Raw genomic sequence first — 22,784 nt, 5'->3', positions numbered from 1 at the left:
CAAAAAATAGCTGAATTCTTCTCAGGAGACTGAATGGTTTCAGAGGGAATTAAGCAACCTACAGTGTTGATGTATGGGATTTTCACAGTGAGAATCTTGCTTTCCATCTGATTACCACACAGCAAATCTCACCAGTACAAGTTGGCAAAATCTACCCCCAATCCAGAGCCTATCAATTTTTCAGTGACTCACTATTAAATGTTAATGGAAAGCCAAAGATATCTAGGTATTTGAGGAAATACTCCAGCAAAAACACACAAAAATAGAGATACAAACAAATTGAAAACAGGACCTCAGTTGAAAGAGACAGTGCAGGGAGTAGAAGAAAACGTCAGTGAAACCATAATTAGTATCCTCAGAGAGATGAGATACGAGATATTGTATCAACAAATGGAAACAGAATGCTACCTTTAATAAAAGTATTGGAAATTAAAATATGAAAATAGAATTTTAACTATTAATTTTAAACAATAAACCAAAGTAAATCCCTTAGAAAAATGAAAAGAGACAAAAGATGGAAGGGAAAACTTTTTAAATTAGAATATCAATTCAGAAGTACTAACATCTAACTAACAAGAGTTCACGGAGGCAGGGGAGACACACACACCCACGCACAAAATGGAAGTAAAGAAATTATCAAAGAAAAAATGCAAGGAAATTTCCCCAAATTAAAGAACATAAGTTTCCAGTTTGAAAGAATCAGTACAATGCCCAAATTAAAAGGTTAAAAAATTATCCATACTAAGGTGCAATATGGCAAAACTTAAAGATCCTAAAAGTTTTCACAATAAAAAAAGTCACATAAAAAAGGTAAGAAATTAGAATCTCATCTGACTTCTTCACAGCAGAACTAGAAGCTAGTTGACAACCTACTGATGCTACTTTTTCTACCTTGGAGCTCCTCTCTTTCTTACTCTCTCAGATACCTCTCTCTCTCTCTCTTTTTCCATCTCTGTCTCCCTCTATCTCTCTCTCTCTCCAAGGAGCCATGTCACCCCAGAAGTTGCTGGAAGCTATTTTTTGACCAGGAAGGAAGTCATACTTAGAATGAAACTGACATCACAGAAGGTGGAGTGGAAAAACAGAAAAAAAGCGGGATCTTGGTGACATCACTGAGTTACTTGATCAAGCTATCCCTGAAGCTCTGCCTCCCTCTCAACATTTCATTACTCTTGACAGGTAGCTGCTCTATGGCCATTTAGACCTAGCCTCGGAAACCACTAGCATCATTTCCACAGCATTCTATTTGCTGAAGCAGTCACAAGCCTGTCTAGATTCCAGGGGAGGAAAAGCAGAACTACCACTGGCTCTAAGAACTGAAGTTAGTGAGTAGTAAACCCTGAGGCTCAAATGCAGCCTTTCCTGCTATAGGACCTGTGCTTAGTGTACCACAAACTCATTCATAACCTGTGGACAGAACACCCCTTAGGAGTTATTTCAAGGAGTCCAGGAAACCATGTGCACCAAGCATTTTCTGTGGATAAATGATGTATCTTATATATGTAAATGACCATATTATCATCTTTAAAGTGTAAGTACTGTTCTTACAAGTAATAAAATGTAAACTTATTTAAAAATCTTTGCTGAAATTGTAGCTTTTTGTATTTTATATCTTTTGTATTATGCATTTTGTATTATGTATTTTCTTAATCATGAATACTAAAAGTACAACTAACCTGTAGAGGAAATATTTTTTATGCTTAAAAGGGGTGGTCATATCTTCCAAATTGAAAGCTACTGCTTTCATATTCTACTATAAATCACAGAGAATCTCCGAGGAAATGGTTAGAATGTAGACACACTGCCTACCTGATCCACAGGCACATCTAAGGCAGCTCAGCTCACAGACCCTATCGCAGCAGCTCCAGGCAATGTGCCTTCCCTGCCTGCATTTGCAGCACAGCTGATTGGACCAGGGGTGGGCAGCTGACCCAGTCAATCCTTAAACTGGCCAATGACCTATGGGGTGGTCTGGCACCATAAGGACAAACTGTGCTACTCTTTTATATTAAGCATTTTCATTTAGACATACAGACATTCAGCATATGAGACAGCCAGCAGCAAGAACGGACACTAGTAGATCAAGGTAAGGAGGAAGCAAACTAACCCTTAAGTAGAAGCTACCGATAGAGAAAAGATAGAGGATGAGGAAGCTAATTGCAAGCAGGAGGAGAATCGAATAGAACGAAGTGGATCCAGGAACACAGCTGAGTGGTGTTGACAGAGAAGCTCTTAGGCAGCCAGGATGGATTCTTTCCCACAGCTGTCCATTAGAATCGGACTGGGAGATGCTACTTCGTGGAAATGCTTGGGGCCCAACCCGGATTTATTCACTCAGAATCTCCGGAATATTTAGATGTTGAAAAAGCTACAAAAGCCATTCTGATGCCCTCTGTTTAGGAGTCCCTCACCCCCCAGGAGCCCTGCTGTGGTGCATTTTCCAGTCTCCTATTTCAGTGCGTTACTTTATCTTCCTAATTGCCCTGTATGCATGCTCACAGTTAAGCCCCGTTACCCAGCGAAGAGCCTCCATTCCCTCCCACCAAAAGTGTCTCACTACAACAGTCACTAAAAGGAGAGCTACAGGGGCAAAAAAATCTAAGAACCCTTTTGTTGAGGCTGCTAGAGATACACAAAAGCTACAAGAGAGAATTTTTCATATAAAATCATCTTCCGTAAAAAATGTGCTTTTTTCTGATTTCTTATCATAAAAGGCTCCTGAGGAGTGAGTTTTCTTTGAAGAGTTATTTATATCTTTTGTTAAGGAAAAGGAAACTCCAAGATTATCCAACGACAAATAAATTAAAGGTCCATGCCTTTCTCTTGACTTTTTCTAGATATACGAGGCTCTAAATTAATGAGGTCAACCCCGCGTGCCACACAGAAAAGCAGACTTGTTCCTTTGCCATCACATGTGTTTGTATTTTGTCTGTCAGTCCATAGGCCTTTTTTTCCCTCATTGTCTGGAACTGTAGGAAGCAACTCAGACACCAGGGAAATCTGGGATGTGAGTGTTCAATTAAGACAAATTCCTCAAATCAACATTTCTGTAACTTATTTTAAAATCGTGCCTCCAGCACACGAAGGAGTGCTTGGATTTTCTATGACGGGAACTTAAGGAAATTTGAGTTTGCACAAGTGGTAACATTAATCAATTTTTCAATTAACAGTCATTCACTCTGAAGACAATAGATTGAAGACAATAGATATAGATTGTTTTGTATAATCTCAGTATACAAAATAGCACTGTTATGGATCTTACAGATTAAAGTTACTTCATAATGAGTGGTACCTATCAAATTATTTCATATAAGTTTTTTTTTTTTACAGTTCTTTGTAATTCACTATTATTAAGACATACACTTAAAATTGTTTCTTCTGTCTTAAGGGTTCAAACTAATGTCCCAATCCTTTCCAGCCTCACTCCCAATACTCCTCTTTCCTTCCTTACCTTAAGTTACCTGCCTTTCTCTACTTTTGTAGGCAGAAACAACTCCACCAGTAAAGTCCTTCGGATCATCCTCCTGCTTTAAGGCAAACTTCACTTCATCCCAGTCTACCCTGTAACAAGTCATCATTTGCACCTGTATCCCTCTATCATTTACCCAAAGCTTCTTCTATATTTAATACATATTGTGCAAATTATTTGCTTCTCTTTGAGAATAATAATAACACCTAATGCATAGCACAGTGACTTGAACAAAGTAGTTACTGTACATTTTTGTTGCAAGAATGAAAAAATGTTTGTTTATAATTTCTAATTCCCATCCACCTATAGCCAATGACACTCATTACTGAGATGATTAACTGGAATGCAGTTTATGGCCAAGAAAAAGCATTTTCACTGTGATTCTGGATCAAAAGAAATCAAATTTATGATTTTGAATTTTAAGACCATGATCCAAATAAGAACTATCCATATATTAAATTGTTACAAAGGAATTGACATCTTGAATCTAAAGGAAAATACATAAAACTATAGTATGGATGTCAGTAGTAGATAGGAATGCTGTTCTATTAATTTTCTCAAAATAACTAAATAACCCCATGGATATATTTTTTCTGGAATATATTTCTCAAATTCTAAGTCATTATGGGTTTGAAACTTTGAAACTTCATTGGATACTCACCAAGAAGATACTTAACAAAGTGACAAACTAAGTAACTATTTCAACTTCTGAAGATTTTTTAAGGACGTCTTTGACTATGACGTCAACCTGCTCTCAAAAAAATGCCATCAGACATGTGAGTTTCCCAGATTGCTTTCCTTTAAAAATTGCTTCAGCAGCTGCATAGCACAGGGAGATCAGCTCGGTGCTTTGTGACCGCCTGGAGGGGTGGGATAGGGAGGGTGGGAGGGAGGGAGACGCAAGAGGGAAGAGATATGGGAACATATGTATATATATAACTGATTCATTTTGTTGTAAAGAAGAAACTAACACACCATTGTAAAGCAATTATAAAAAAAAAAAAAAATTGCTTCAGTTTCTCAGCCCAGCCCTTCACAAAGCCTGTAGATTGTATGTCTTTTGTGTTTTCTAAATGCCTAATAATTAAAATTTCAACTTAAAGATAATAATAGAGGCAGAATTATGATTATCTATACATATCAAAATTGAGATGAAAATCAATCCTGAACCATAATTCTCAGGTCGCTGTCGATATTCCTGACCTTCACCTGAGTTCCAGAACCAAATCCTCGCTTGCTTACTACACATTTGCAGTCCAGATACTCCAAGCTCACCATGTCCAAATGTAACTCTCCCTAAAACCAGCCCTCGCGCTCCACTCAATTTCCCTATCTCTGCTAACACGTTATTCTCTCAGTTACTAAGGCCACACAAGTAGTAGCTTTTGACCATTTCTTCTCATTTATCTTTTGTTTTCTGCCACATATATATTATATGGATTCATCCTCAAAAGATCTCTTGTATCTATATTCAACCTGTGTTGTTCCCATGTACTTAGCATCCTTCCCTTTGGGGAACTATCCCTCTCCTATTTGAGGTGAGGCTGTGAAGCACAGTCTCCTACCCAATCCTCACTCAGAAACAAGCATATGACCCAGGTCATTCAAGATATCTCATCCCTCTGGCAAATGTTATTGATCAGAGGGGTAGATTTATGCTGCAAGTGGAGCCAATCAGAGTTCCTTTCTTTGAATTCATAATTAATATATAATTCTCTCTCTGCTAGAGTTGCTAATCTAGGAGTAGATGAATTTGCAACTACCTGCAGGCATCTATATGCAGGAAACATATTTAGAGTAGAAAGAGAATGAGAATAAACCAAAGAAGTCATCAGAGCCGACATGGAAAGTCAGAGTGTTTAAACAGCAGTGTTTGAGCCCCTGGAGCCAGCCATGCCTGAATTCCATCCCATCCCTGGACTTGCCAGTTAGATGAATCAAATTTCAAAATCCTGACTTGCCCACTTTCTGGCTAGGTAAACTTGGAAAAGCTAACTCTTCTATGTCTCTCTTACCTCATCTATAATACCTTCCTCACAGGGTTATATGAGGATTAGAATAATAAATGCTTGATAAATGTTAGTAATGACCATGAAGTACCAGTGAATTCTGTTGTTCTTTAGTCTAGTTTGAATTGGGGTCCTGTCACGAAAGAAAAGGTACTGGTGACAAAGTTTCAATTTCCTTTAAAATGTGCTTGGACTCCATCCTTCCTCTGCCTTCCCATTATCACCACCCCCATGAGATTCTTGAGCAATGTTTTTGCTGGCTTCTCTGACTACCTCTGCAATCTCCACAGTCCACCCTAGTTACCAGTGGCAGAGCTACCTTCACTAAACATCACTTTCATCATGGAATTTCCCTGCTCCAATTTTTCCCCAGACTCCTCTCCCTGGCTTCCCAGGTCCCACCTTAATTAGCCAGACTGAATCACCTCTCTTCCTAACATTCCAGTCAACCTGACATCCTACCTTTCACAAGATCGTGCCTTGCTAATTCATGTCCCTCTGCCTTACCTTGAGTCATCACTCTCACCCATCCCATCTTTTTCCCTCTGGATATAATCAGCTCCAATCCTGCAAATTCCGCCTCCTCTATACCTCTACCAACCATCATGCCTTTCACTGATCTTATTATCCTCCTTGAGATTCTGTATCATTTTCAGCTCCGTACTACAAGCTGCAACGTGCAATCACGGATAATCCTGTATTATTTCAGGTGGGTCTAACTAATCCAATTAGAAAGTGAAGATTTTAGGTTACATTTTTGGGGGCACGTCCCCTATCCCAGTGGCAAGCACAATATAGGCATCAAAATTAATATTTTTTGTAGGGCCAAATCTTAACACTAACCATCCCTACTTTTTAAATTCTGTAGTTTTAAGAGAATTTTTCTTCAAATTAAGATAACTTTTACTGCAGTTACCTAATCTTGATGCAAAAACTCGATTCTGAGAGATACATAAATCTCAAATGACAAAATAAGGCAATAAGGCAATCTGAAGAGAGTTACATGTATTTATTACATAAACATTACATTCATTGTGGGAGCTGGTCTTCAAGTTTGCTTCTTGATTTCATAGAATGTCAAATATCTGTAGAAATTATCTAAGAATGATTTATGAAACAAACACTCTTGCATCCCCACCAAAAAAAGCCTCATTGCCTACATTTTCCAGCCAGATTCCTGAGAAAAAATAATAGGTTTTATTTATTTTACAGTGTAATACATAAATTTACTTTCAAGATATAAAAAAGGACAGGCTTCTAAAATGAGTCTCCTTTTGTTTATAAAGTTCTATAAAAATACATTAAGTTATGCTAATACGTTTGTCCTTTGATGTAATATTCCAGTTTACCAGAAACAAAAAAACCCACAATAAGCAAAGCTATGCAAGCCACATTAATCTTGCAGCAATATAATGTCCACATCATCATGAACACCTTGCAAAAGTAGCTCTCCTGGGTACGTAATCATCTTCCTTCTTTTTGCAGCTTTGAGAGTTCCTACCAGTGCTTCAAAGAGATTGGCACATTTGTCATCTCGGAAGAGGACCCCAAATTTCACACTTAATTTTCCATCAGCATCTAATTTGAGAAAACACAACGTTAGCCAATACAAAGTCTGTTTCTTGCCACCATGTGTGGCAGATACACATAACCTTTCATAAACATCTAACCGAAGGTTAACCAAGATTACAGTTTAGCAGTCAACAGTCAGAAATTCAGTGTAACCTCTTGCCAGATTCAAAATGTGATAGAATAAAAGCAATGTGTGGTACCTCTCCTAGCTTCAGTGTCATCGGGACAGACAGTGGAAGAGAACTAAGAAACAGTAACAAAAAGTGAACGTGTGGGACTTCCCTGGAGGTCCAGTGGTTAAGATTCTGTGCTTCTACTGCAGGGGACACAGGTTCGATCCTGGTCTCCCCAGCCGGGGAACTAAGATCCAGCATGCCACACGGTGTGGCAAAAAAAAAAAGTGAATGTGTTACAGCACTGCAGTGGACAATTCCTCTCTGTCTAAATTTCGATTTTTTAATTGTTAGTTGTTGAATTGATAAAAATAACAAGAAACCCCAGATCAGGAGCAGTGCTTCTCTAAGTGTGTTCTGAACATGCTCAGAATCCCCAGGGAAGGAGTGGTGACCTTAAAAATGAAGAAATCTTTATTTACCAGAACCCCTAGATTATCTAGTTTGAAGGCCAGTTTTTAGTATAGATGTTAAAAGTTAAGGTAAACACTAAAAAGAAGTGAGCTACCAAGTCATGAAAAACGTGGAGGAACCTTAAATATGTATTACTTAGTGAAAGAAAGCAACCTGAAAAAGCTACATGCTGTATGATTCCAACTATGGGATATTCTGGAAAAGGCAAAACTATGGAAAAAGAGAAAACTAAGTAAAAAGATCAATGGTTTTCAGTGGTTAGGATACGGGAGAGATGAACAGGCAGAGTACAGAGAATTTTTAAAGCAGTGAAGATACTCTATGATACTATAATGATGGAGACACGTCCTTACACATTAGTCAACCCACAGAATGTACAATACCAAGAGTGAAATGTGATGTAAACCATGGACTCTGGGTGATAATGATATGTCAATGTAGAGTCATCAACTGTAACAAAGGTACCCCTCTGGTGGGGGATATTAATAATGGGGGAGACTATGTGCGGGGGTCAGAGGGTATATGGAAAATCTCTATACCTTTCTCTCAATTTTATTGCAAATCTAAAACTGTTCTAAAAAAAAGGTTTTTTTAAATTAAGGTAAACAAAAGGTGGATCTTTGGCTAAAAGTCAATCAACTGAAGTCTCAAAGGGTAATCTAGGACACCTTCCAACTGTTGGCTGTATCCTTTGATCTACCAGGCTGAACCCTTGACCCAGTCCTATCCTACTTCACTGCTCCAAGTTCTTCCCTCCCAAAGCTGCGTCCCCTGTCAAGTAGATGGCCATCACAGTGAGAAGGGTTCTTGAGTTCCTGCACTCCCCTGCTAGAGCTTATAGCCTGCAGCTTAGTAAACTCCTACTGTGGGTGCAGCCCTGTGCTGGGCACTAGAGGCAGAGAGAAGGAAGTATAGAATCACTTTCTAGCTATCAAAGAAATGGCTTCCATTCCCACAAGGAAATAAACATACAGTAAAACAACAGCACAAAGCAGTATGTGATTGGATGTCAAGAACAAGATGACTGGGCTAGAATGGGAAGTGAAGACTTCATGAAGGGCAGTACCTGTTCTGGACTTTAAAGGGAGTATAACACAGAGCTTTTTAAAAAAAAAACTTGACAGTCCTCAGTTGAAATCCTGGCCATCTGCTAGTTGTTTGGCCTTGAGAACTTTTATGTAAGCTCCCTAAGCCTCAGTTTCCTCATCTGTATAATGGGGATCTTAATACCTCCCACACTGTGAGGTTGGGGACACAGTTCTAAAGCACAAAGCACAGTGCCCAGCACATGCTAAGCACTTGATCGATGATCATTATTGGTTCAATTATTTTTTTATGGATATAATACATTTTATTTATCCATTCATCAGTTAACTTTGGTTCAATTACGAATGAGAGAAATGGGGTATGTGCCATTAGGCACAGGTGAAACGATTAAGTGTCTAGGAGAACAGTAATTAGAGTGGCTAATTTACTCACCGCAAGTAAACCATCTAAGAGGAGAAGAAGGAAATAAGTTTGTAAAGGAAAACAGAGAATGCTTGGCCTGGAAAGCAAAGATGCACCTGTTTGATTTCCCTTTTTTTTTTTTTTTTGGCCGCGCCTCGTGGCTTGCGGGATCTTAGTTCTCCGACCAGGGATTGAACCTGCGCCCTCGGCAGGAAAGCTCAGCGTTCTAACCACTGGTCCACAGGGAATTCCTGCACCTGTTTGATTTCTTAACTTCTAGCTGCACAACCCTCTGTTTGCAATGAGAATCTTTCACTGATTACAGGAATCAGTGCAGCTGCTGGTAACCTGGCAGGTCCTTCAAGCAATCTGAGTTGCAGTTAGGAGGGTAAAAATACCCCTCACACAGCAAGAATACGGAAGAGCTGGGATTCATTCCCAGAGTCTGACCGCAGGGCACACACTCCTTTTTTTAAAAATAAATTTATTTATTTATTTATTTTTGGCTGCATTGGGTCTTCGTGGCTGCGTGCAGGCTTTCTCTAGTTGCGGCGAGCGAGGGCTACTCTCTGTTGTGGTGCGCAGGCTTCTCATTGTGGTGGCTTCTCTTGTTGCGGAGCACGGGCTCTAGGCACGTGGGCTCAGTAGTTGTGGCTCGCAGGCTCTAGAGTGCAGGCTCAGTAGTTGTGGCGCACGGGCTTAGTTGCTCCATGACATGTGGGATCTTCCCGCACCAGGGCTTGAACCCATGTCCCCTACATTGGCAGGTGGATTCTTAACCACTGCGCCACCAGGGAAGTCCCCCAGAACACACACTCTTAACCACTTCCCAATACACGTTTCCAGTTTATCTGTCTTTTCGATACCTAAAGAGGCCCACAAGGGCTGAGATGGAATTTTGTTTATTTTCCCATCTCCAGCACTTGAGCACAAAGGTAACACGCAAGAAATATTTGTTAAACAAAGGAGTTTAGAGACGCGCCCAGACCAGCCAGCATGACCGAGCGCCGAGTGCCCTTCTCGCTCCTGCGGGGCCCCAGCTGGGACCCTTTCCGCGATTGGTACCCGGCCCACAGCCGCCTCTTCGACCAGGCCTTCGGGATGCCCCGGCTGCCCGAGGAGTGGTCGCAGTGGCTGAGCCACAGCGGATGGCCGGGCTACGTGCGCCCTCTGTCCGCCGCCGCGATCGAGGGTCCCGCCTACAGCCGCGCGCTCAGCCGGCAGCTCAGCAGCGGCTTCTCGGAGATCCAGCAGACTGCCGACCGCTGGCGCGTGTCCTTGGACGTCAACCACTTCGCCCCCGAGGAGCTGACGGTCAAGACCAAGGACGGCGTGGTGGAGATCACTGGCAAGCACGAAGAGCGACAGGACGAGCACGGCTACATTTCCCGGTGCTTCACTCGAAAATACACGCTGCCCCCCGGTGTGGACCCCACCCAGGTCTCCTCCTCCCTGTCCCCCGAGGGCACGCTCACAGTGGAGGCCCCGTTGCCCAAGCCAGCCACCCAGTCGGCAGAGATCACCATCCCTGTCACCTTCGAGGCGCGTGCCCAGCTTGGGGGCCCAGAAGCTGGGAAGTCTGAACAGCCTGGAAACAAGTAAAGGCCCTAGCCTAGTTGCCCACCCCACAGTAGCCATCACTGACCGTCCCCACCCACCAAACCTCTGAACTCTTTTGATATCTTTACCTTCTGTTTTTCTCAAATAAAGTTTGAAACAACTGCCTGAAAAAAAAAAAAAAAACAAAAAAAAAACAAAGGAGTTTAAATCTCCAAATAATCTTTATCCACTTAATTTTTTTCTACAGAATGAAAAATGAGAGACTTTAAAGAACTTTATTTTAAAAGAAACAGGTAAAACTAAATTCATCAATCTCCAACTTCGGCTAATACATCATATTTAGATTAGTCTAAATATGATTAATCTAAATCATAATTTACTTTAGTCAAAATTATTCCAGATACAACATAAATAACCATAACCTGTCAGTAGATAACATAGCTCCATAGATGCTTTCCAACTTAAAAAGTCATCTATTACCAGGAACAGGTAAGTCAAGGAGGCCTAGTGAAGTTGCAATGTTCAAAATATTTTCATCTTTATAGAAGTTAGGATAATTACTTTGTAGTCATCTAGTTTGTAAAGCTGCTCATTTTGAAGTGCAGGTTCAGTGTGCCTTAGCAAATAATAACACTGTGCTAGGGATATAGAGGTTAGACTTTTAAATGCAATTGAATCTGACCAATAAACACTAAGCTGACATTGAGAAGGATCTAATAAGAAAACCTGACAAATCTCTGGAAATATATCTTTAATATCTTTAACAATCCAAACAATAGTACTACTCCCAAGAGTGACAGAGCTCAGGAGAAACTGAGAATGTAGAAATGAGGAACACAGGTAGGGGCATCACTCTCGAAAATAAGACTCACTGAGGGACTTCCCTGGTGGCGCAGTGGTTAGGAATCCGCCTGCCAATTCAGGGGACATGGGTTCGATCCCTGGTCCAGGAAGATCCCACATGCCATGGAGCAACTAAGCCCATGGGCCACAACTACTGAGCCTGTGCTCTAGAGCCCACAAGCCACAACTACTGAGCCCACGTGCTACAACTACTGAAGCCTGAGCACCTAGAGCGAAGGCAGACTGCCTCTGGAAGCTAGAAAAAAGGCTAGGAAACAGATTCTCTAGAGCTTCCAGAAAGGAATGCACCCTGCCAACGCCTTAATTTTAGCCCAGGTGACCTTTATCAGACCCTGCTGTGGTCTGAATGGCTGTGTTCTTCCAAAATTCATATGTGGAAATCCTAACCCCACAAGGTAATGATATTAGTAGATGGGGCCTTTGGGAGGTGCCAAAGTCATGGGGGGTGTAAGGGTGTAAAGTCATGAGTCATAAGGATTAATGTCTTATAAAAGAGGCTGCAAGATTTCATCAGCCTAAAAAAAAGATGAAACCTTGCCATTTGTGACAACATGGACGCACCTTGAGGGTATTATGCTAAGTGAAATAAGTCAGAGAAAGACAAATGCCATGTGATTTCACTCATATGTGGAATATAAAAAACAAACAAACAAAACCCCCAAATAAATGAACAAACCAAACCAAACAGAAGAGCATGCTGTGTTGTATCACATGAAACTTACACAATCTTATAAACCAATGTTACCACAATGATAGATACATAGATAGATAGATAAAAAGGCTACAAAGAGATCCCTGGTCTCTTTCACCATGAGAAGATACAAGAAGTCTGAGACCTGGAAGAGGACTCCAAGCTGACCATGCTGGCACCCTGATCTCGGACCTCCAGCCTTCAGAACTATGAGCAATTAATTTCTGCTGTTTATAAGCCACCCAGTCCAGGGTATTTTGTTATAGCAGCCCAAACAGACTGAGACAGACTCCCAACCTACCTGACCATTAAGATATTAAATGTGGACAAAACTATAACTCAAAAAGATACATGCACCTCTATGATCATAGCAGCACTATTCACAATAGCCAAGACATGGAAGCAACCAAAATGTCTATCGACAGATGAATGGATAAAGAAGATGTGGAACATATATACAATGGAATACTATTCGGCCATAAAAAAGAATGAGATAACACCATCTGCAGCAACATGGATGGACCTAGAGATTATCATACTGAGTGAAGTAAGTCAGAAAGAGAAAGACAAATACCATATGATAACACTCATATGTAGAAGCTAAAATATGACACAAATGAACTTATTTACAAAACAGAAACTGACTCACAGACATAGAGAACAGACTTGTGGTTGCCAAGTGGGAGGGTATATTGGGGGAGGAATGGATTGGGAGTTTGGGGTTAGATGCAAACTATTGTATATAGAATGGGTAAACAACAAGGTCCTACCGTATAACACAGGGAACTATTTCAATATCCTGTGATAAACCATAATGGAAAAGAATATGAAAAAGAATATATACATATATATATATATATAACTGAATCACTTTGCTGTACAGAAGAAATTAATACAATGTTGTAAATCAACTACACTTCAATAAAACATATTTTTTTAAAAAGATATTAAATGTGTTGCTTCATGCACAAAGTTTGTAGTACTGTTACATCAGCAACAGAAAACTACAGGGGACATTTGATACTAATGGCTTAATGGAATTTTCAAGGTACCTCTTGTTATTTCAAATGATTTGTGATTCATAAGTAGACAGAGCTAGAAGTAAGAAGAATCAAGCTATAATGACAAGCAACTCTTTCAAGGTACTTTTTAAAGTTGTTTTTCACTTATATGATGTAATTTTAAAACTTTGGATTCCATTATCCCAGTTGTTGCTGAATGTATCTACTGCTCTTACAATTTTCGAAATGCTCCCCAAACTCTCGTATGTCTGGTCTGAGATGCACGAAATACTTATAGCTACAAGCATAACAGTTGCTTTCATTACAACTTAGGAAAAGGACACTAATACTACCAATTTTACATGTCACAAATTTCACAATAGCTGCTTATATGCTGCTGGGGGAAAGCTAACTTTAAAAGGAAACTACCTAAAGGATGGCTTCTTTTAGTTATATACACATAAACACCTGATTACACAAAACTCAAAAACTTGGAGAAAATAAAGACAATTTATTAAAATTTCAATCCGAGTCCCTAGTCCTTTGGCAATTTGCAAAATGGTGGCAGGGTAATGCAGAAAAAAATGAATTTTAATAGCGTGCCAAATAAAAATGTGAACACGATTTAATTACAAGATTTCAATGCAGCTAGGTTACGGAAGCACAGCAATTATCTTTCCATTCAAAGGATAATGAAATATCTCAACCATTCTTTGTATAAGAAACACCATACCCCAGTGGCTCTGTGTCTCCAGAAATCACTTCAGGGCTAAGAGCAGTTATCACCTGAGGCTGACAGAAGAGCTGCCATTAACTGTGTCCCGAATCCCTAGGTGATCCCTTCATATGCCTCTAAAAGTTAGTCCTACCTGCTCTAACACAAACTCAGAAGAAATTCTGTATCCATGTTATGATACTTACTTCTTGAACCCAGACGATGAATTTCCTCCACTAAGAGGTTAACTTCGTGATCCACATTCATTGCTGCCTGAAGGAGAAAAAAATAAATGTGTATTACTACAGTTTCTACATTCCATTAAACACACCTTGCAAAATCCAAGGGCCCTTTCTTTTGTTCATGTAGCTTTTGTAACTATTAATTTACTGTGGCCCTCTTCCTAAAAATACTTGCATGATGTACCCGGCCTTAGAGTACCTCCATTTCCCCAATTTTATAACTGCCCCTCTGGGCTGACCCCACACAGTCTACCGGGCAGAATGAAGCCATCCTCCTTGCACCCACTATGAACTCTAAGCCCGTGCTCTGGGCACCAAAAATACAAAGGTGAGTGACACAGGACCTGCCCTCAGGGAACTCACCATCCAGACGCAGAGAGAGGCCTGGAATGAATAGCAATGTGACGAGAAAGCACTCTTTTAGTGGTGGGTCCAAGGCATTAAGGGAACACAAAGGAGGAAGCCACAGAAGTTTTTGTCACTGGGGAGGAGTGGCCAGTAGACAGTTGGGAAAGGATGTTCTAGGCACAGGGAAGAGTATATACAAAAGCACAGAAGCAAAAAAACAAAACCAAACCGCAGCACACTTGGAGCAGGCCCTAAGCTAGAAGCTGGTGGTACCAGGATAAACCAACACAGTCCCTCCCCTCCGGGAGCCTGCAGTCCAGTAAGGAAGGCGGATCCAGGTGGATCCAAGGCAATTTTAATACCATGGGGTCATCGCAGTGATGACCTCTGGCTCCCTTCCCCCAGCAGTGCCCAGTGCAACCTGACTGTAATGGAGAGCCTGTGATGAAAACCATTCATCTTTGGATAAGGAGTTCAGGACTAACAGCGGCTGTGAGAATCCCCTTGGCTCATGAGGTCCTCCACGGGCTGGGCCCACCATTCCACCATTCCAGCCACCTCAAATCTACCCCCTTGAAGCTGCAGCTCCACAGGGCTTCTTTTTATTCCTCAAATACCCCTCACTCTCACACCTCCAGCCTTCACATATCCTGTTTCTTCTGCAACCCGGACTCTGGCTATTCCTCTTTCTTGGGGCTAACTTCCATACGTCCAGTCCCAGCTGAGATATAACTTCCTGCAGGAAGCCCTCCCTGAATCCCTGGGGTAGGAGAGCTCTCCCGCGTGTGTTCCCACAGCATGTGCGCCCTCTTCATTTCACTTGATTGGAATGACACTTCTCAGTTTTTATCACTAGACAGTGAGCTCCTCTATGCGGGGATCTGACTGTCGTGCTCACTGCTGGACCACATCTGGCACCGAGAGCAGGAGTTCAATACATAACTGGTTTGCAGACTGGAAAATGAGCAAAGGCATGAGAAGGGATGGAACCAACCTGTGGGTGTTGTCACCATGGAGCTGCTGATTTATGTGAGGAACAGAGAGGAGCTCTAAGAGGGAGGAAGTGCACTCAGACAGAAAAGGTAAAGGGGCCTGGCAAACACCTACAGAAAGTGGGAGGAGACAAACACAGCAAGAAATAGGAAAGTGCAGGTAGAGCTGGAGGAGAGAAGCCCAACCTTGTTGGATCAAAGAAGTATAGAAGTAAAGGAAGAAGAATGAGTTTCTATAGGAAGGCAGTAATTTACAGTGAAAACAGCAACATGAGGGTTGGAAAGTATGAGCAGCTGGGCAAAAGGAATCAATTCAGTCTGTCTGCAAATCGTAAGTTTTCCAAATCAAATAAAAGAGTGGGATTGTGTGAATGGTTTACGTTGGGGTGATGATTTGGAAGAAACAACTTTATTCAGACAGATTGTAACTACTTCTCGGTAGCTTTGAAAAAACAAGAATGATATCTATGTTTAAATGATATTGATCAAGACCCCAGATTTGCTATCAGCTAATAATAAAAGCACCACTACACTGCTACACTGCTACACTTTTGTGTAAATCTTATAATTTAAGAAGCCTACATTGCAATAAAAGGCAACATCTTAGGTTAATGCATCTACATAAAACCGAATATCAAAAATTATAGTGTCCAAATGTGGGAACTTTGTGTTGGTGAAATTATAACATTATATTCAATTCAAGGTAGTTTAAGAGAGACACTAAAAAGCTAAAACATACCCAGAGGACACAACTGAAAGACATGCCATGAGAATAATGGTAGGAAAAAAACCTGTTAGTGTCAGTGTGGTGGACAGCTGTTATATCTCCCTGCTCAGCACCCATTCCACCTTCTGGCACCAGCAGTCTAATGTTTGTTTGGATACAGCCTTTCCTTCCTTACTCTAAACCCATGTATCTTGGGTAGAGCCTCACCCTGGACTCCAGGAGTGGTTCAAAGTCAGAATAATTGGTTTGGGACATAGGATAGGTGATCCCATCCTGAACAATGGGTTCAGCCCATGAATTTTGCCTGAACTACTAGTAAAAAGACACTTTCCTACTGGGTTTTAAGGTATAAGCTCACAGCCCCTGTATAAATGGCTACAATGTGAAAAGAGCCTGCCAGGAATAAAGCTGACACAAAGAAAACTCCAGCCACATAACAATGACTGAGTCTGTATGTGACCTTGGACTTTCCAGTTACATGAACCAATCTTTCCTGGTTTGGCTTGGGCTGGTTTGCTTAAGTTTCTGTCACTTGCACTCTAAAGAATCTTCACTTTTAAAGTTAACCTAGAGAAGACCTGCTGCTATTTTTTTAAAAATTAAAGCTCCTTTTATGTACTTGTGTGAATAGTCTTATTTCGTGTTGCTCTATTGGGTCGGATGGATAGATGGAACAGAAAGGCAGATTTGAAAGCCATATGAGACAAAATTTCTCTAACAATCAAAACGGTCTAACAGTGAGTAAAGTTTGCAGTAGTAGTATGGATCTGTGAGGGTTGATGAAGAAATCAGCCCACCTTGGACAAAATAGAAAGGGAAATGTCCAAGGGGATTATAGTCCTTTCCAATTCTCAGATGCTTTGATTTCCTCCCACCCTGAATATTTATCTCTTTAACATCTTTTTCCACTCCTTCCACCCCCCACCAGCCACACACTTCAGACCTAATTCTCCTTTAATAATGAGACTCAAAGAGGAAATCCCGCCTTTAAGGAGTGTGAATTCCTGGATCACATTAAGCAGATGTATGTTCATCCAATTTTAAGACAGGAAGACAACCAGAATTTCTTTGTAATTAATTACACCTGAGGCTCCTTATCTGCATTAATTCATGTAAACCTAAGAACCTTACAAAGTAATATTATTTATCCCCATTTTATGGATGATGAAACTGACTCCGAGGAGCTTCCCACAATTAAATGCCATTTCTACTGCATCATTCTGGCTCTTCTCCTTTTTTAAAAATTTTGTTTTATTTATTTTTTTGCTGGTTATTATGCCAACTGCACTAAATATAACAGTGGGTTGTATTTGTGTGAAATATTACATGCTGAGTGCTTACTAAGGCAGGCACTTACAAAGTAAGAAAGGCTCCCTGCACTGACCCTTCCGAGTGGGAACATAACAGGCTTAGAAACTATTGCTAGCATACATAATTTGGCATGGTTTACGTCTTTATTTGATTATTTATCGAGGACAAAGGAGTATAAAATATGCTGTTGCACAATCCTTGGAAGGCCCATGACATTTTATAAGGACAGAAGCCTGGGACTGGTGTTAAGCAGCGAGATCAAGAACAATGAGAAGCCATGGGCAGAGCAAGTCTAAGGGAAAGAAAGAGCCCCTCAGTGGGAGGCTCAGGAGAAGGCGATGGCAGATGCTAGTCGGGCCCTCTAATTGAGACAGAATCCAATTAGGCACTGTGCGTGGGAATCACAAAGAAAGCGGAATGTGGGAGCACTGGGCCATCTGGGCCATATGCTGAAATGCTCCACCATCAATATGCGCTTAAGAATATATTTAAGGACTCTCATAGCTTTTTTCTTTGAGTGGTTGGTTCCTTTTTTGTTTTGTTTTGTTGGTTTGTTTTTTGGTTTTTGGGTTTTTTTTAAGTTTGGAGGCAATACCTAAAAATTTTCTAATGTCAGGGAATAAGCCTACAGGAGTGGGGACATCTTGGAATCAGGAGCCACCTCTCCACCCTGGGGCTGGCCACTGTTTCCCTACCCTCCTTCACAATTCCTGACGAGCAGCTGGTGCGGGTCAAAGAATGACTGGGTTCCTTCCTGCCCCTCGCAGGCGCGCACATACTCCATATTTGGTCATACCTGCACCAAGTTTGGGAGCTGGCCCGGAAGGGGTCCCAAAACCCTGTCCCCAGCGGGCCATCACACGGTCACCACCGGTACCAGTGCAGAGCTGGGGAGCGCGGGGTTCGGCCCCCTGCTCCGGGGCGCACGGCTGGCTCCCGGGCGACCTCCCCAGGAAGAACCGCATTCCGGAAGGCTTTGTCTCCGAGAGTCTCGCGCCAGCGCCGCCTGCCCGCGCTCCCCGGCTGTCGGTGTGCCCCCGGCGCGCCCCGAGAGCGAGCGCCCAAACCGAGAGACGCAAACGGACCCAGCCCGGGGCTCCCCGAGTCGCTGGTGTCCCCTCACTACCACCCACGCCGCACACAGAATCGGGAGCGTACAGATCCGCACCCGCCGCCGGCGCCGCAGAGTCCACTGCCCTGAGGCCACCAGATTCCTCGGGGAAACCTGTTCCCTCACTCCCAGCCTGTCCCCGCTCAGCTCTGCGGAACTGGCTCCCCAAGCGCAAAGAGGACACGTTGCTCCGCGGTAAAAATCTTTAAACGCTGCGGATCTCCCTGCCCTGTCCGCCCCCGGGCGGCAAAACGTCACGTGAGCCGAGGGCGGAAGTCTGCTGCAGAGTTGGGGGGCGCAGGGGCGCGCCCACCCGGTCCCCCGCACCCGCTCAGCCCAAGGCCAGTTATACCCTCCAGGCGTCTTAGCCCCCTCCCGGTCCCGGCTCTCCACCCGCAGCCCACGATGCCCCCGGTTGCTTGGCCTCCACCGGCTACCCCCGTCCATCCTTCATACCTACCTGGCCACATCTTCCCAGGGCAATCACTCACCTCTCCGTCTCCTTTTCTTTTCCGAGAAAACTGGGGCTGCGTCGGTGCGGGCTGGTTATCTTCTTCAACGCACTGGGGAGGAAGAAGCTGAGGAAGGAAGTGACTGAGGCAGAAAAGAGAGGCTGGTGTGCAGGAGGAGGAAGGCTAGCGGGGGGAGGGGGGGAGAGTTTCGGTGCTCAGGAATGCGGCCGCCCACACTCCCAGGGACAAGCCTATGAGGAGGAAACTCAAGAGAGGAGATGCCCGAGACGGGGGCAGACTCCAGACAGGTGGCGGAGCGCTGGAGGCTTCTAGGAAAATGCGCCCAGAGCTTCGATTACCGCCGCCTTTCCCTCACGCCGCTCGGAGCCACGGATCCTCAACCCCAGCATCTGATCCTGGTCGTTGACTTCCTGCCAGGATCTCTCTCCTAACTTAGGAAACAAAGCGTCCCCAGCGTGCTGAATGCTGAGGTCTCCTAGGAGGAACGTAAGCCAGGAGCAGGGGCCTTCAGAAAGCTACAGACGTGACAACAGGATGGTCAGTTTTGCAAAAGAAAATTCATGTTTGAAAACCAATTTGTTCTACTGCGAAGAAACTTTACTTGGACAAAGCTAATTATTGGTCCCGGTCAATATAGATTTCTTCCCCTCTTTATTATTTCCTACACGTAACCGCATAATTCAATCATTTTATTCATGCATCCTTTATTTTAGTAACTTGTTTTAATCAGTGTGTGTTTGTGTATGTGTGTGACATGTTTGCTGTACCTGGTGTCCCTTCAAAAAGGAAACCGAGACCCTGCTGAGAGAACTGACCCAAACTATTCTTAGGACAAAGGTTGCACAGATAACTGCCCCCAAGTTTCTTCCCCCGCCCCGCCCCATCATAGCTGATTGGATTAAGAGTGGTCATGTGACCCAAGAGACACAGTCCATAAACTGGCCATCACCCTAAGAGGTGACCTGGAACAAACAATTCTCACCAAACCGTGAGGATCATTAGATAAGCCAATCGGATTCTCCCTTGGAAATGGAAAGGGGAGAATACAGAGAATGAGCTATCTGACAGGAAGGCTGAAGCTGAGAGGGCTTGAGGCAGAAGTAGAGAAAATGGGCCACCACAAAGCAAACACCGGAGTAAGCAAAAACCAAAGATGAAGTAGAAGGTGGATGGGGGTGGAAGTGGTAGAAGTGCCTCTATGGGAAGCTGAGACCCAGTGGTATATTAAGAACAACAAAGACCTGCTCCTCAGGAAGATATGAGTATCCAGGTCCCTAGGGCTGCACTGGATCCCGCCACTTCCCAAAGAGCGTTCTAGTTACCCTTTCACAATAAACACCTATGACTTTGGGTGTGACTTCGAATGAGTCTCTGTTCCCTACCACCAAAAGATTACTCTTCAACAAAGGTCTGATTGTCAAGGTTTCTCATGTTACATGAAGTTTAAGGTGATCCCACCATCCGTTTGAGGACTAATTTTTTCTCACTAAAAGAAAGCTGAGAGTATTTTATATCTTTCAAAGTCTACATAATGCAAAAATTATAATTCAAGAAACGATCATATTTAGCAATTCTCTAAGCAGGACCTGGCTACTTTGGTTTGTGGCAGTGACCACAATTCTTCATTCGGATAATATCCAGTGAAATGAATAATCAATTTGTAGTTGCGCCACTTCTTTATAACTAGGTAGCGTTTCATAGTACTTTGCCAATGGGGAGAAAACAAAAGAGAGAGAGAGAGAGGGAGAAATCGATTACTTTTAGCAAGTAAAAGTCCCTGTTACTATAAAAATGGATTCACTCTTTTAAAATACTTTGTTTATACATGTTGCACTAAGCATAACATAAACTTCATGTAATCTACAAAGAATTACAATTCAAGAAAGTTGTTTAGAGTAAAAGAAATATCAAATTCTCGCCAAGTAATATTTTTCATACCTAATTCCTACTCTTTCAGTTTCCATGCAGATTTTTGCCATTATCTTTTCTTGTTCTTTTACCAATATTATCATCATGTAGCTAAGCGATGTGGAATTTTAACCTAAAAAACAGAAAATAAAGTTTAACAGTTAAGAAGTACTTATTAACTATCAAGCATGCACTGGCAACAATGTGCCCAAACTGGAGGGTACAAAGTAGCCTAAAGCATGATCTTTGTCAAAAAGAACTTTCAGCGATGTACATATAAAATTTTAATTTGTCAAAAAGAACTTTCAGGGCTTCCCTGGTGGCACAGTCGTTGAGAGTCCGCCTGCCGATGCAGGGGACATGGGTTCGGGCCCCGGTCCAGGAAGATCCCACATGCCGCGGAGCGGCTGGGCCCGTGAGCCATGGCTGCTGAGCCTGTGCGTCTGGAGTCTGTGCTCCGCAACGGGAGAGGCCACAACAGTGAGAGGCCTGAGTACCGCAAAAAAAAAAAAAAAAAAAAGAAGTGAAATTAATTTTAATAATATGGTTTTATATAATGTTTTCTTTAACCCGGTATATCTAAAATACTATCATTACAACTTGTAGTGAATATTTTAAAATTATTAATTAGATATTATAAACTTTGTTTTGGACTAAATCTTCAAAGTTATTGTGTATTTTACTCTTAGAGTGCATGTCAGATGCTCAATAACTTTATATGGTTAATGACTACTGTATTGGCTAGTGTAGTTACAGATAATTCCAGAATAGAGCATGACATATAGGCTAATAAATTCACTTAAGAAATTACATGTTCCTAGAATGAGGAAAATAATAACACTATATTTAAAGGTTCATTTTTAAAAATGTAATTGTCTCTCTTGTAATGAATAGAAAAAAATCTTTGTAAAGGATCTTCAGGACAGCCATTCTATCCTGAGTATATACCAATAGAAAAGGTACCTAGATCCACCAAGAGACATGTACAAAATATTCACTGAGTATTCATGGCAGCACTATTTATAATATTTCTAAACTAGAGCCACCCAGATGCCCAGTAACATTAGAATGGATTAATAAATTGTAGCATATTCAAAAAATGGAAATTACCCACCAAGGAGAATGAACAACCAACAACTACATAGAAGGGTATAGTTGAATCTCACAAATACAGTGTGGAGTGAAATAGCCTATTATTCATTTTACATAAAGGTTTAAAAGCAGGCAAAACTAATCAGTGGTATTAGAAGTTAGGATAGTGGTTATCCTTGTTGGGTGGTGGGGGATAGTAATTGAGATGGGGCATGAGGGGGGCCCTATGGGGTGCTGACTATATGCTTCTTGATCTGTCTACTGGTTACGCACGTGTTTGACTCTTCAACAAGCTGGCCAATTAAGATAAATTTTTTCTTCCTGTGGCTATGTTCTTTTTATTAACATTTTCTTAAAAATAAAGAAGAGAGGATCTTGACCAAACAAGGCTTATTCCAGGAATATAAGGATTATTCAACAATATTAGGAAACTTTATAATTCCCTATGGCCAATAGTCTCTAATTTTTATCTTATTCTTTAAATGAGGTTTATCATTTGGATCTATCATTCTAGTTCAGACTGTCGTCACCTTGTGCTCGTGTTAATGTTGGTTATTATGGTAATAATAATGATTATTGCGTATCTTGGGCACTAATTTTGGATCCAAGTACAGTACTGCTTGAGTGCTTTGGGTGATATAAAGAAGTAAAAGTAAAATCTGT

General features: G+C 41.9%; 2 protein-coding genes across 2 annotated transcripts; one reads left to right on the top strand and one right to left on the bottom strand.

Annotated features, from left to right (window-relative positions):
- Positions 1–6,468: 6,468 nt before the first annotated feature.
- Positions 6,469–19,449, bottom strand: ABRACL (ABRA C-terminal like). The gene is made up of 3 exons (XM_019951904.3): positions 19,140–19,449; positions 14,124–14,190; positions 6,469–7,056 (listed from the first exon to the last, which is right to left on the bottom strand). Exons 2-3 carry the CDS (start codon positions 14,182–14,184, stop codon positions 6,872–6,874), a joined length of 246 nt encoding a protein of 81 aa, XP_019807463.1. The 5' UTR covers positions 14,185–14,190; positions 19,140–19,449; the 3' UTR covers positions 6,469–6,871.
- On the top strand, positions 10,047–10,808 carry LOC109552858 (heat shock protein beta-1). Its single transcript, XM_019951903.3, has one exon. It carries the CDS (start codon positions 10,083–10,085, stop codon positions 10,686–10,688), a length of 606 nt encoding a protein of 201 aa, XP_019807462.1. The 5' UTR covers positions 10,047–10,082; the 3' UTR covers positions 10,689–10,808.
- Positions 19,450–22,784: the final 3,335 nt, after the last annotated feature.

This window comes from Tursiops truncatus, chromosome 12 (genome assembly GCF_011762595.2).
Source record: "Tursiops truncatus isolate mTurTru1 chromosome 12, mTurTru1.mat.Y, whole genome shotgun sequence".
Taxonomy (NCBI): domain Eukaryota; kingdom Metazoa; phylum Chordata; class Mammalia; order Artiodactyla; family Delphinidae; genus Tursiops; species Tursiops truncatus.
This window is presented reverse-complemented; position numbering and strand designations above follow the sequence as displayed.

What these genes read in the sequence shown, in the direction of transcription:
- ABRACL (XM_019951904.3), bottom strand. Translation starts at nt 14,184, where the DNA reads ATGAATGTGGATCACGAAGTTAACCTCTTAGTGGAGGAAATTCATCGT. An exon ending in TCATCGTCTGGGTTCAAGAA is followed by an intron (nt 7,057 to 14,123) that starts GTAAGTATCATA and finishes TTCTCAAATTAG; the next exon opens with ATGCTGATGGAAAATTAAGT.
- LOC109552858 (XM_019951903.3), top strand. Translation starts at nt 10,083, where the DNA reads ATGACCGAGCGCCGAGTGCCCTTCTCGCTCCTGCGGGGCCCCAGCTGG.